A 14,966-nucleotide genomic window follows, 5' to 3' on the forward strand; every position below is an offset into this window, starting at 1 on the left:
CAAAATGTGAAAGAAAGTGAAAAGAGAAAAAGACTGAGAAGGAGTCAAGCGAGGGGAAAGTATGCAAGGAGGTTATTTTTAAACAGAGGCACATCAAATGGTGGCCGCTGAGTTGAATGACATTCTGTAAATTGAGGGAAAACTTGCAGCATACATTTAATCTGCCATGCAACCGAGCCGTGTTGCCGACCGAAGGTAGAGAAGAGGTCAGCGGTGTCATCCTGAACAACAATCTCCCTCTGTTTGACAGAGAGAACACAAACTCTCAAACATTTGACCAATACACGCAAACCGCCTCCTGACATTTGTCCAAAATAGCCCTTTATGGGGGCTATGGGGCTGAGTCAGATTGACTTGGCTTAGTCAAAATGCCCCGAGGGACATGTCTGTTTGTCTGCATTGATGTTTTCGCACAAACACCTGAAAGACAGGTCGGACATGCTCGCTGGACTGTGCACAGCCAACGGTCATCCTTAGGCAATATTGGAGAGGGCTGCACTTTGGGTTTAACCTTGAAGAGCCTTAGGGAAGGGGCCATTTGTTCAAAGTTAACCAGAGGGAGTCTGAGGACTAAATTGTTTGTTTTGTTTTCGCCCGTGACTCTCCCTTGGGTCTGCAGATAACAAGAGGTTTATGTAATTTCTGCTTTGGAGAATCGGCCTTAACCTTTAATGCATTTTAGGCGATTTTTAGGTTACATGCATGGTTGTGAAGAAATGTTCTAAACTCTTCCCATCCATCCCAGTTCATCCATGACATAAATGAATAATTTCAGGAGAAATTTAAACAATGACCCGAGTCTGCTTGTTGCCAGTTATTAGAATCCTTGTGACAGTGAAAGTTGCTTGAACACACACACACACACACACACACACACACGGACTGGCACAGACGAGTGCACATAGCTGTCCGGCCATTTGACTAGCTGTCACCAAGCTTAAAGTAGCCAATGAAGCAAGCAAGATATACCTGTCACGTCCCGCATATTGTCAGCATAAGCCGATGAGACGTGCATTGACTGACATCCTAAGCTGGATATGAAATGTACAAGTAGGGCAACGCGTACAGGCCCACCCACCCTGTGCGGGAATGTAGGGACACATTAATTCATCTATGAATATGCAAACGGCTGACACACCAACAGACATCAGTAAATGCATGTTAACACGCGTATTAATGCACATGCATCTGATCTATTAGCCTTCGAACACACTGTGACCACCACATTTGCATACTCAACACACACACACACACACACACACACACACACACACACACACACACACACACTAGCTCTTATATCTGTCAAATATAATAAATGTGCCCATGAGTGTGTGTGTGTGTGTGTGTGTGGGCTATCTGCCTGCCCAGATAACAAATTACATTGTAGGTGGAACATGTAATGGCTGTCACCTCAGTCTCCACGACCAGGTATATATTGAGGTTGGTGTCAGGCTACTGTGACACACACACACACACACACACACACACACACACACGACTCACAACACAGTATGACTGATAACAAACCATATCATCTGAGTTTAAGCATTCAGCGAGTGTGTCTGCCGTGTGTGTGTTTGTCTTTCAGCAGTAATGCATAAACAAGTTAGTCAGCTGATGACTAAATCATGACAGATGCATTAATGATGCCCCACCGGTCCTCAGTGTTCACCCATTGACATTCACAGATAGGGCAGCTGTGTTGTGTAACATGTTTCTCAACCGAGACCTTTAATTGCTACAGTGTAGACTGCGCATACAGGCGAGAGAGCAACAGTGCTCGCATCCCTTGTAAAGCCAGCGGTGAAAGCAGAGCGAGGTGGTAGGAAGGTGTGTGTGTGTGTGTGTGTGTGTGTGTGTGTGTGTGTGTGTGTGTGTGAGTTGTGGGTGAAGTGGAGAGGAGGAGGCTTGGAGAGCTGGAGAGATGGAGAGCTGGAGATCGGGTATGAAAGACGGGTGGATGAATGAATGGGCGGCATCTTAGCGAATACAAGCGGTGGCTCCCCATCTGCTGCCATCATTAACATTAAGAGCGTCCCTAATTCAAGCTAATTGCTGGCGACGAGGAAGTAAACAAACGGCGTACAGTTTGTGGAGACGAGCTGAAGACGAGGAGGGCGGGAGAGAAACATTTTTAGAAACATTGTGAAGGGAATGCTTAACTGGTTTTCTGCAGTTATCGATATGCTTATGGCTGACTACAAGCTGGCCCAAAATACAGCAATATGGCAAAATTCAAAGGTGCAATCAAGGACTTGATTTACCATGTAACTTTCACCTACTTCAACATAGTATAGTTTATTGAAGCAAGACTATATCATTTTTGCTAAACAGCCATGTAGCAAGGATGGTAGATTCTCCTGAGTAGCTTGTTTAAAGCTGCACTAGCCAATATCTTTATATTAACAACGGGTCAAATGTCGCTCTTAGTGACAAACCATCTTCCGATTCTGTAGTTCTCTTTATGTTCAAGGGAGAATTTTAGCGTCTTTCAGCAAATTGGTTTGGTTTTACAGCCCACAGATTCACTGGTTTGATTGATGAGTCTCATCGTTCTCATCAGCGTTGGTCTCAGCAGGCAGCTGTTTGCAGTGAAAAAAAAACCCACGTATGCCCATCGCCAAACGGCTGACAAACAAAGTTGGCATCTAGCTGGTGATCTACAAGAGGAATATTGGACTTGTAATGCAGTTTGTGGATGAAAATAAACCACATAAATTAAGCTACAAAAATCAGTAGCTGAAAACTTTCAACTAGGCTTTTATTGAGTGTACATATATGCATGTAGATGAGGCAATACTCTGAAGTGTTTTATTATCCTGTACAATGATTCAGCTTGTTAAAATGGCCTCTAGACAATAATGTTTGACGTGCAAAACTGTTTAATCATTATTGTTTAATTTGTTTATTAAACGTGTCCTTAGTTTTGTTTTACACCACGATTGATTTTCTATGCAAATGCTTCATTTTTCAGCTCTTACTGTCATGTCGTCCTCAGTGCCACTGGCACAGTAAGTACACATTTTGCACACACCTACGGGGTTGTGAGTGGATTGTGTAACCTGGGGGGGGGGCTAAAAGGGAGCCTGAACTCACCGTGGTGGTTTTGACTCGGCCTCCAGGCTGTGTACAAGTCCATCCAGATTTATTGACTAACAGGTCACAGCCTTCGTCCTCCAAACATGGCACCATCTCACACCATTGCTTTTTCCGAACAATGCCAGCTGCGGAGACAAGACAGAAAGAGAGAGACAGAACCATCAGAGAGGTGAGAAAAAACAGGAGGAATAAACAGATGAAGAGGAATGACAGAGAGAGGTGGAGATGTAACGATTAAAATAGAGGGAGTGGGTTGAGGGATGATAGATGTAGTAAGACAGATATGGGCAAAGATTTAACACGATGGAAAATGATGGAAAAGGGGAGATTTGAAAAAATATTGAAATACATATAAATGGAGTGGAAAGAAATATGGAGGAAAGATGGAGAGATGTAGAGGGGTGGATTGGAAGAGAGATGAGATATGCAGGTAGATGAAGAGCAATGGAGTAAAGAGACAATTGAGAGATAGGCGAGCAGGGGATGACAGTGAGAGATGGGGGGGAAAGATGGAGAGAATCAGACAGGTGGAGAAAGATGGAGAGAGCTGTGATCAGTCAGGTAAATAAAATCAAACATCACAAATGATATTTTGGAAGTTTATAGCCCTTTTTGTATTTTGCAACATTTCACAGGATGAGATATTTTGGAAGCCGTATACATGAGCTTCCACCACAAGTTTTAAAAATCTGCGACATTTAATGCATTCCTGTGTCATAACAGCGTGTTTTAATTTGTACTTTTTTGAGTACCACTGTTGTCTCAACTTGCTCTGCTGTATTTCAGTTCTAGACTTCAGTTAGCAAGTTTCTACATTTCCCAGAAAAGCCCCAGGCTTGAGGCGTATTACATTCACTTGTACTGTAGGCTTCACTTATAGACTGAGCCATAATGGTAACGATGATAAATATAGTGACAATTAAATGTGAGTTTCGTGAGAGTCGCAGCTGCAATGCAGTCTTTCAGTCCAACAAAAGTTTTCCTGCTTTTTATGTTGGATAATCTGTACCACTTTTGTGCATTTTTGTCCCAGCATTTTGTCCCATAAGGTGTTCATGTGGGGAGGATGCACACACCTGCCATGTGATTCCTATACAATACAACTGATCCTGAGCTTCTTTTCACCTAAGCGGAAGGAGTTTGTGCTCTGAGCTTTACTCTGTCCTAGAAGACCCTTGTCCCAATGAAAAAGCATTCGAACCGATCAGTAGGAGTTGTTTGTGTAAGGACAATGACAATACCACTGACTGCCACTTGTGAATGCTACCCGTTGCATTTGTTGGAGCACATGGCCAAGCTAAATATCTTGCTTTTACACATTTTACACACTCTTTGTGATTGTTGAGCACAATGTCTTTGTTTGGCTAGCTGTTCACAGTAATGAGAAAAAATAGTTGCACCATCAAACTAAATGAGTCGAGGCATGTAGGAAATACGTGTTTAAAACATGTTTCTCATTCCCTGCCCAGATTTTTTTTACTTCCAGTGCCAACCACTAGCCTCTAGACCAGTGATTCATAACCAGATTCCCAACTGCAAGTGGTATTAATAGTACTGCAAACTTCATCTACATCTACTGAAAACAATCACTATGTCTTGTATGGAAAAAATACCATAACAACATCCACTTTTATATAATTCATAGTGGTAAATATCATATCATTCTATCAGTCTTTAAAATCCCTTCAAATGAACTACTTCTGGAACAATACAGGAGATTACAGTGAAGGGTCCTTCAGCTCATCGGAGAGGGCTATGGGGGTAAGTCAGGAACCACTGCTCTCGACTATTGTCGCCATCTTATAGTCCTACTAACATTTCAGCAATATTCAAAATTCCTCTATTGCAACAGCAGTAGAAGAAAATTTGACATAATATATGCAGTTAGCTGTTTCAGAGAGGCAATGAGGCAGAATGAATCATCAATGCGCAATTGAAAAAAGACGTCAAAGGATCACAAATTTAAATTAAACCCGTGGCTTTGGAAATGGAGCCTCTATGATAACATATGAGCTCTAGACTACAGCCAGACTGAAGTATATAAAAACAATCTTCTTGCTACTTCCAAGACATTAAAAGCGCCCTGTGGAGATTTCAACATCATTTTTACAAACAAATATCATTTAGCGCTACACAAGCTCAACAGAGTTCATGATCATTGGCTGATGGGGAAAAAAGACAGAAAGAAAAAGTGACAGTGGATTGAAGGGTCACTATGTACATGGTGTAATGAGGTACCTAAGAAACCCCTCTAAAGATAAGGTGTCTAATCACAGCCCAGCGTCTCGGGTCGGCCCAAATCAGATATGGCATTAAAAAGGATTCAAGATTAAAAACCTAGCAAAAAGTTGTCCACCTGAACATAAGACAGTAAAGGAAAAGAGATGAACTGATAGAAGGGGAGAGGATGAAGACAAAGTAAAGGATAAGCATATCTAGATAACATTCTTGACCATTACGGAATATAGGCAAGATAAAGGAAAACAGATACGTACATTTATGCTCAAATTCGTATGCATTTATGGATGGAAAATAGCATTCTTTAATGGATAACAGTGAAACCCAGAATAAATTATAGGGCATACATACATCATATTCTTTTGCCATGGCGTTCATGGCATGCTGGCTCTCATATAAAACATATGGGAATTGTGCTCAGTTCCATATCTATAAATTTGCTCTAAGGGCACCTTCAGTAGCTGTCATAACCTCGCATGTAGATCATCAGTGAGCACTGTACCCAATGCTAATATCTCTTCCCCATAAACACTATCTATATATCAATCAATCCATGAAATATGTATACCTTCTCAAGCACTACATGGCTAAATAATGAAAGTACTGTGAACACTGTGTCAGTGAGCTTGAAATGGACACCATTGTAAAGCATTATTATTGTTGAGTGCTTTTTGCTGACATGCTGCTTGGAGTTGAATTACTTGGTGCTACTGTAGTTCGCCTCAAGGCTAGCTGTGCAAAAACAATCTAAAACGTGTGAATATTTTCACATCAGGGACAAAGTTACATGTGGGGAGCAATGCAATTTCAATAAGCTCAAAAATTGGAAAACTATTAAGTGTTGTCAGCAATGATTTTTTTCTTCTAGATCAGCCCTGCTACACAAGTTAGACATAGCACTCTGCCAAGCATACATAACCACATTCCTCTGCCAGTTCCTAGCAGATAGATTTCAAAAATAACCTCCTACTGTCAAGACATCATCAGCCTTCTTACGTCCCAAAGGTCACAAGGAGCTGTGTCAAGAAGACAAAATGATCCATCTACCGACAGTACAAGCCAATCTAAAAAGAAGGGCAGGGAAGGGAGCTGATCACTGGCAATAGTAATTGAGAACAAACCCACCTTCTGAGACTCCACTGCACCACCAATCTACAATCAAAAAAGCAAGCCAATTTTTGGGTGACTTTACCCATCCTCGAAATGAGCACACCACATGGTGCCTTCAAGCCACACACTTTAAGTCCCAAGTTCAAGAAATCCTTTATTCCATTTACTGTGACTATTTTCAACAAGTGTCTTTTGAGACACGCATGCTATGACTCCCCTAACCCTCGCCTTTTCCTTTTTAAAGAACCTATTTTATCTTTTTTATTTTATCACATATTTATTTATTATTTGGATTTTGTCTTTTGTGTGGTTTGTCCTGACGTGTTGTGTGAAGTATGCCAGTGCCAAAGACAAATTTCCATTTTATGTAAATTTAAAGGACAAGAAAGTGTTCTGAATCTGCATCTACAAACAGCACCACCTCAGCAGCAGTAAGTGTGCTGTAGGAGAGAGGATGTAAAGCAGGCTTTGTAAATGGAAAAGGGAAGCAAGAGAGCAGAAGAGAAAATTAGAGAACATATTGAAAACACACCATTCACTGAGGTGAAAGGAAAAAAACTTGTCAGATGTGATAGCCTGAGGTCAGGCAGTGATCTCAAGATTATTTTTCTTCCTTTCCTTATATAATTTATTACGGTGAATTTATCTAATGAATGCTGTCAGCAAGGTCATTTATACAATTCACTAAGAGGTTTTGTTTCGCTTCTGAATTACCATCCATTGAGGTGACCCTTAGCTGATGAAGATGTATGGCGCTGCCAGGTAAATAACACTAATGATAGAATTAATGCTGTTATGAGTGTGTATTCATGCTCTTCTCCTCGCTCATGTGTGTTAGAGATGTCATTTTTGACAGAAAGAATTATAAAACAGCTCTATCAGTGATGGACTCTTTATTTTACTTGGTAACCGTCTGTCTGCTGTACTTTGAACGCCATTGATTCACAGTTCTACTGTAATTGTAACGATTTTTTTCATGTACAGCCACAAGAAGCCCATGACAAAACAAGCATCAAGTTATCTTTTCATCCCATTTAAGCTGCTGTTGAGACCGAAGTTATCACAGTGTCAGATGAATGATGTGAGATTTAAAACGGTAACGGCGCAGACATCTCATCTTGACAGAACAGATTTCCATGTGGTTTGGGAGATGATTGAGGGAGATCTGTGCTGCAGACATCTTAACGTTATAACAACTGGAACACCACTAAACAGCAGACGGACGAAGATAGCAACTAGCTGGTGAACATAGTGGAGCATTTAGCAGTTGGTGGAAAATAAAACAGTGAATACTGGACTTGCCAGGTGGACATAAACTCAACTCCAAATGAATGTTAATGTTGCTCCATATCTGCTATATGTTTAAACAGGCAACTGTTTCCTAACATGTTAGCCATAACTTTATAAGTTGATCATTAGTCAATGTTGTGTTTACAGCTTGTTGCACTGCTCACAAGTGGCCAAAAAAAAAGGGTTAGGGTTAGGGGTTAGGTTCCAACTCCTGTAATCTGTAATTAAAGCTATGTTTTTGCGCCCTAGCTTGATGTGGTTGTTGTACATTTTAAAAGGAATACTCCACCAAAACACCCATATTTGAAGTATCAAACGCTCACCACCTGTAGACTTGAAAGGTGGCCCTGAAAACTTTTGTAGCTTGCTCCTTTGTGGATGATGTCAGCTGTAGTTAGCTTGGATTCGCAGCAATTACAAAGGATTCCAAGTGACCCAGTTTCACAGTGAAATAAAAGTCAAAATCCAAAGAAACTTCTCAAACTACTTCTGCAGCACAGTCCACTTTGCTATCACACTGTATCCTCAGTATTTCCCCAAGACTCATATTTTAACCCAATTATGGCTAAATTACAAGGCTAAATATGGCTTAAACAGCTAACTGCTCTAGTGACCAATACAAGCTGTGTATTTAACCATAGTTTATCACAGTGGGGCTTTAATATTCAGCTATGGTGGTTCTTTGATCAAGTCCAGATCCAATTTTGAACAACATACCGAACAACTAAAGAATTGGAACTGCGCTTATTAACTTCAACTAAGCTGCTGTTTGTAAGTACCAGTTTGTACCAGTCGAACCACTTGATTCTCAACATTTCTATTTATATCAATGATATGTTTGATTATATTGCGTTGGACTTTATAGCCAGATAGTGTGATTGAAAATGCAGCAGCCTGTATGTTGAATCCCCAATTTTAAATAACCATATGGATCCAAAAGAATGGTGGACTGGTCCAATAACTGATTTGTCATGTGAGCAATGAGAGACTGTAAAGACAAGTCAAGACACAGCCCTTATCTGTCACATATGGATTCGCGTCACTAACTAAAACTCATCTCCCAGCAACATCTTGGTTGATAGTGACACTATCTGCTGGTGTAAGGGCAGTGGCTTATGTTGAAACTTATAAGATTCTAGGGCGATATGAAATTCAACCATCCCTTAAACACGTCCACACATCCACACACGCAAGCAAACACAGGCAGGCATGGACAGAAATAAACACACACACACACACACACACACAGGTTTGATGCTGCTATGTGTAAGGGAAGGTATTGGCTGTGGTTTCATCAGCAGGAGATAAGGAGTAGAGAGGGAGAGAACATTATTACACCCTCCATGGGACACTTATCTTCCCACCAAATGGTAGATCACACTCATGTCAACAGCCAGCATCTTGGCCTAATAAATTCTGTCTAATGCCATGCCAAGTCTGAGATGGCAGGAGAGAGATGGGCTTGTGTGTGTGTGTGTGTGAGAGAGAGAGAGAGAGAGAGAAAGCACACAAGGGAGAAAGAAGGCAGGAAGATAGTAAGAAAGCAGGCAAGAAAGACAGAAAGTAGTCCTAAAGACAGATCAGATCTTGGTGTAATAAATGCAGTGCAGCACTCTTCAAGAGATGGGCGCTAAGATATGAAGATGTGCTAAGATAATTACAAAGTGTACAGATCAGATATGGGGTGGGCCAGGTAGTCGAATCAGCAGTGTGTCAAGGGCTGCTGATGATGGATACCAGATATGGTTGGGCAGCACATTTATTTAAAAAAAATCTTAACACATTTTAACATACAGGTGCGATCAGTGAAAAGAACAAATGTTATTACTCCTTATTTTTGTTTATTTCAGTAGTGTGCAAGATCCTCACAGGGTTGTGTTTCGTGTCACACACTCATATTAGTTAGTAAAGTGGTGCACAACAACTCTGCATGCCTGTGTGGAAGGACTGAACTGCTGTCTGACCGACGCAAATCAACATCACTCCTGATTCACTACAAGGCAAAATGGATTTCTCTCTCTCTCTCTCTCACACACACACACGCAAAGCTCATACATAAGCATTCATATGCATTTTCTTTCAGCTCTTTGTCAATTCACTGCCACTTCTGCCCACCTTCGCCTCTCTAATGCATCAGCGGGCTGCTCAGGCCTCCCCGTCTCCAGCAAATAGCCTTTTAAACAAATTCACTGTGTCTTCATTCCACAAAGGAATACTATGAATCTGTCCGAATTTTCTCCCTATGTAGTTCTTCTTACTTTAAACGTGCAAATTCACACTAAAAGAACATTCTTGCCCTCTGTTATTGGCTGCTTTTATTGTTCGTGATCTGGATATTAAAGATTGCTCTGCAACGCACTTAATTCAAGTTGGTGGGAATAAGGATGTCGGCTCAGTAACAGAAACACATTAATGTACAACCAGCATTTGCACTGTACATATGAAAACACACCCATAGAGACACACACACACACACACACACACACACACACAGAATAATCTCTTTGCTGACATGTCAGGCAACAAAGTCAAACAAAAGACGGCTTGAAAAAGCCCAACTGAGTGCCATTAAGACTCCAAGATTTGCTTTCTTCGTGGTAAATCCCCCTCCCATGTCTCCTTTTACAGTGGATATACTATCTGGATAATTAACTGTACTATCTGACCTGCCGTGGTAGGCAGACGTTCCCTAAACCTGAATCGAGCCTAGCAGGAATTAGGAGGAGGCTCAGCGGAATGTGAGAGAAAAACCCAATGCAAAGAAATAAATCCCCGCGCTTTGTAATTAGCCACCAGCTCTCTATCCCCTTTTCTCTGCTCTCAGCTCATCTCCTCTCAGCTAATTTCCCCCTCATCATCCCCCCTTCCCCACAACCACTGTTTTCTCTTTCTGCACTTTTATGTCTGCCCTCTATTTCTACTCTCCCCTCTTCATCTCATCTCCCCCTTCAGTTTGTCTCTCTTCACCTCTTTTTTTCCTTCCCCATGCTTGTTCCTTTCCAGTCTATTGCCTTGCCTGATTTTCATAAGATTATTCCACCCGTTTGGCGGCCTTGATGAGTATCTGCACACTAAAAGCTGTCAAGCCCCTTTTTAAAAAGCCTGAGGTTTTTTGGTGAAGTGAATTTGTGTCCCAAATAGCTCCTCTGCACTCATGAAACTTCAAGAGGCAGAAATAATGAGATAGCATGCTGACTGACATTTCCAGACCTCAGCCCTGTGTCTGTGTGCATGCATGTATGCTTGTGTGGGTGTCTCGAGTTCTGTGCGTATGTGTGTGCATAAGAGAGAGTCTCCTAATCATCTTTTACCACCGTGAATACAACATCTATGGTAATGAACACATAAGAATACATGGTATATACCTCCTTTATGTATGCATGCTATTTTAAAACAATGATAAAACAAACATGAGACTTGTGTTTTCATTTTGAAAAAAGAAAGAAAAAGGAAACAGAAGCTTTCATGTGATATTCATTGCTGAAATTTTCCAAAACACAGATAACTGCTTCCTCTCAATCGTTTGATGTGCTAAATTAACATCTTTAATAGAAAAAGGCAGTAATGCTTTACAACTGGGTTCACTTTAATAGACAAGACTGAAATTAAAGTTCTCAGTTTTTAAATTAAAGTTATCTTATTCTGGAGCATATATTATTGTTCTTTATCTGTTTCTCTTTCCTTCAAACTGCCTTCTGGGTAAATAAAAATGCTAAAATTTGGCACAGCAGTTTGCTTCATTCCAACAACATAAATGTTTTGGTAAAGGGCCATTACTTCTGATGGTTGCACCAGATCAAAAATTTGAAAATTCGTTGAAGGAATAGTTTGCTTTCTCGCTGAGAGTTAGATGAGAGGATTTATACCAGACATGTGTCTCTTAAGAATGGAGCTGGAGACAGGAGACTATTAGCCTAGCTTAGCATTAAGACTGAAAACAGAGAGAAAAGGCTAGTCTGGCTCTGTCCAAAGGCAACAAAATCTGCCAACGAGCACCTCTAAAGCTCACTTAATAAAACATTATACTCTTTTGTTTTGAGGTAGCCAGGTTTTGTTATATGGATTAAACAAACTATATAAAACCTGTTAATTGGTGAGCTTTAGAGGTGCTGGTAGCCAGATTTTGTTCCCTTTGGACAGAGCCAGGCTAGCTGTTTCCCCCTTAAATGTAAGTATACAATCAATTCAAAGTGACAAAATGATGACTTTTTCAGCAATCTATTTTTTTTTCTCCAATTTTAACATTTTATAGATATATACAGGATGATACATATATTGATTATGAATTTTATTATGTAAAACCTGAGACTCATGCCATAATAAGTCTTCCTTTGTGGCCACATGTCCAAACGTCTCCACTGACGTCCAGATGCCACATTGCTGCTTCCAGCTACATCCTCCCTTCTTCCTGCATACTATTCATGCTAGGTGCCATTGTGGTGCATAACTGGCAGGTTGTGTGGTGTGCCATTGCTCAGGGCTTGTTCCTTCTTCAGTGTGTGTGTATATGTGTGTGTACAGGCCACCAGGTACTGCTGATATCGTTCATTCGCAGATGTGCTCTGACATTTCCACACAGCTGAAAGCCAACAGCAACCCCTGATTTGTGGACTTACACATGCACGTGCGTCCGCCAAACACAAACACACACACACACACACACACACACACACACACACACACACACAGGAAAGGAGAGCCCAAAGGCACTGGGAGCCAGAGGAGGAAATGTCGGTGTGAACAGGAGTCTGTGGGAAAGAGATCATTTTACACCAGTGTCTACGGAGACACCAGTACATCAGCAGTGAACAGTATACATCTGACATTCACCTGGAAGGAGCACAAATACAAATGCACCCATTCAAAATTCCTGCACAGAAAAAAAATATTTGCATTATATTTAATATTTTAACCATGTCATTCCGGTTCATTGATTAACATCTTAAATAAAAAATAAATTAAGTTAGAAGGAAAATGTCACAATCTGTGCCGAATATGATAAAAAGGATCAGGAACCCACACAATATACACCAAGCTGTTTATGCATTAGGTGTCCAAAAAAACATAGCCACATATGAGGACTCCAAGGCCCCTTTAGTAAAGAGAAAGCAGCGCAGAAACTAACCCAACTAACAGATAGCTTAAAAATTCACACTTACTCTGTGTGACGTAATGAGCTCATGTGCAGCAAAGTACACAGTGTGATAGTCTGCCATGCATACACGCCTACACAACAGACATTCACATATACATATTAACTTACTCTTAGAACTTCTCCAACACACACAGGCCAGCATCATCACTCACAGCCACGCAGACACAAAATTATGGGGGTTTTTTGGCTTGTGCATTTTGGAGTTTAAAGAGTAAATCCACTTTTTCGAGTTAGTAAATGATGTATTCAGTCACTCACTCGACTGAAACATTAAGTCATTTCCCCTTATCCATATCCAATAACTATGTCTTCTAGACCCCCCCCCCCAAAAAATCTGCAAATACATCCCCTATGTCACCCTCTGATGCATCTGCTAAAGACATGCTAAGCTAACAGTTTAAACAGCACTGAACCACCGTTCAGAGCTGTTCGGACCATCAAACGAAGGTGGAGACGCGGGGTACTGCTTTCAGTTTTGGCTGGTAAAAGAAAAAAAACGACACATTTTGGGTTGTTGAAATGGGAGCAGTTACAAACTGGCACACAGTAGACGTTAAAACAGAAGTTACATATGTAACAATTGTTCTATGAATAGATATATAATGTCTGGGCATTTAAATCATCTGAAATGCGTCTTTAGAGGGATGAAGGGGTGGGATTTTAAGTCTGGGTTTGAATGCGTTTTTATTTTTGTGAAGGTTTTACAAGCTAAAAGTTTTAAGTTGCTCTTTAAAACTTGACATAGTACAAAAGAAGTTGTTTCATTTTAAGCACAAAATGCAAAATAGATTGCAAAATGTACGTGAACACTTCAGCCCATCACAATACCATTACTATCGTCAGTTCTTTTTTCTATCTCCACCTCTTGGAGGCTCGCTGCCTTGCGTGATGTGCCAAGAATGAACTACTGTCTGACTCTGACTTAGGCAACGTATAATAAGAGAGAGAAAAGAAAAGAAAAAACACTGTTTGCTTATACTGCCATTATCAGCAGCTGAGTGAGCAAGTCGTAAACAATTCAAAGAGCGAGGAAATTTGACAAATGGACACGCACGGCAGCAGGATAGCACAGCGCTGTAATGATGGGTTGTGATGACAGTTGCGATCACGATGTGGCCGACGGTAATGAAGGTGACTACATTGAAGTTGATGATAAATGACATAGTGACATACTTAGGCTAGAACAATGCCTTCAGGCTGCAAACAGAAATAAACACACTAATATAATTAGTTCGCACACGTATAATGTGCCTTCTGTAAACTGCTCGTGTGTGTACTGATGTATGCGCAAGGTGTGTGCGTACGAGTGAGTTAATGTGAGCAAATGCATTCTCCTGGATGCACGTGAGCACGCCTTGGCATCTGTTAATAAAGAGTTTGTACAGCTGGTGGAGGCCCAGACCCTCAAGACACCCCGTCTCCTTCCTGGATGTTGATGATTCTTGTCTATTTAGCCTTATTGACCTCTACATCCAAACTAATCCGCCTTAAATTATGCATAACCTTTTACTTGGCAGAGCTCCCCATAAATCTGTTTATTCCCTGTTTGCTCCCTTACAAAGCCTGCTAAACAAATTCCAATTAAGCAAAACAGCAATACAGCATGAATGATAATTCAACTTAGTACAGTCCCCAAAGCAGATAAGAGCATAATCATCGCTGTTATATGTAAGGCAGCTTATAAAAGACTGTTCCGTTTCCCTCGAATCTGGTTAGTGCTTCTTATTTTCAGGTCATTTGGTCTTAGTGAAATCTTGGCAGGGAGTGTGAGAGCATGTGCCCTTGTTTAAACATTCATGTATGAATATTGTTTGTGCATATGAACATACTGTATGTTGTAGAACGAACAAAAATGGGGTTTTATTTCTGTCTGTTTGTTATTGGGGTGAGGGGAGGAGTTTAACCTTATCTAATACTTTCAGTTTATTTTGGATTTTAAATGAGCAAGGCCCTCTGAAATATAGGTATATGTGATTACTTTAATATAGGTTCAAGTAATCACTCAAGAGGAGGCTGAAATATCAATTTGGGATGGGAAAAATGAAAACCACTGGATCTGATCGTCTTTGAC

At 40.8% G+C, this 14,966-nt stretch overlaps 1 protein-coding gene across 1 annotated transcript in view; it reads right to left on the reverse strand.

Moving 5' to 3' along the window:
* The window catches only part of tafa5a (TAFA chemokine like family member 5a), a 126,830-nt gene that overhangs the window by 8,958 nt on the left and 102,906 nt on the right, over positions 1–14,966 (reverse strand). Inside the window, exon 3 of the mRNA XM_070929074.1 lies at positions 3,100–3,227. Coding sequence (XP_070785175.1) covers positions 3,100–3,227 — 128 coding nt within the window. The remainder of the gene's footprint in view (positions 1–3,099; positions 3,228–14,966) is intronic.

Source organism: Enoplosus armatus, chromosome 22, assembly GCF_043641665.1.
Source record: "Enoplosus armatus isolate fEnoArm2 chromosome 22, fEnoArm2.hap1, whole genome shotgun sequence".
Classification (NCBI taxonomy): domain Eukaryota; kingdom Metazoa; phylum Chordata; class Actinopteri; order Centrarchiformes; family Enoplosidae; genus Enoplosus; species Enoplosus armatus.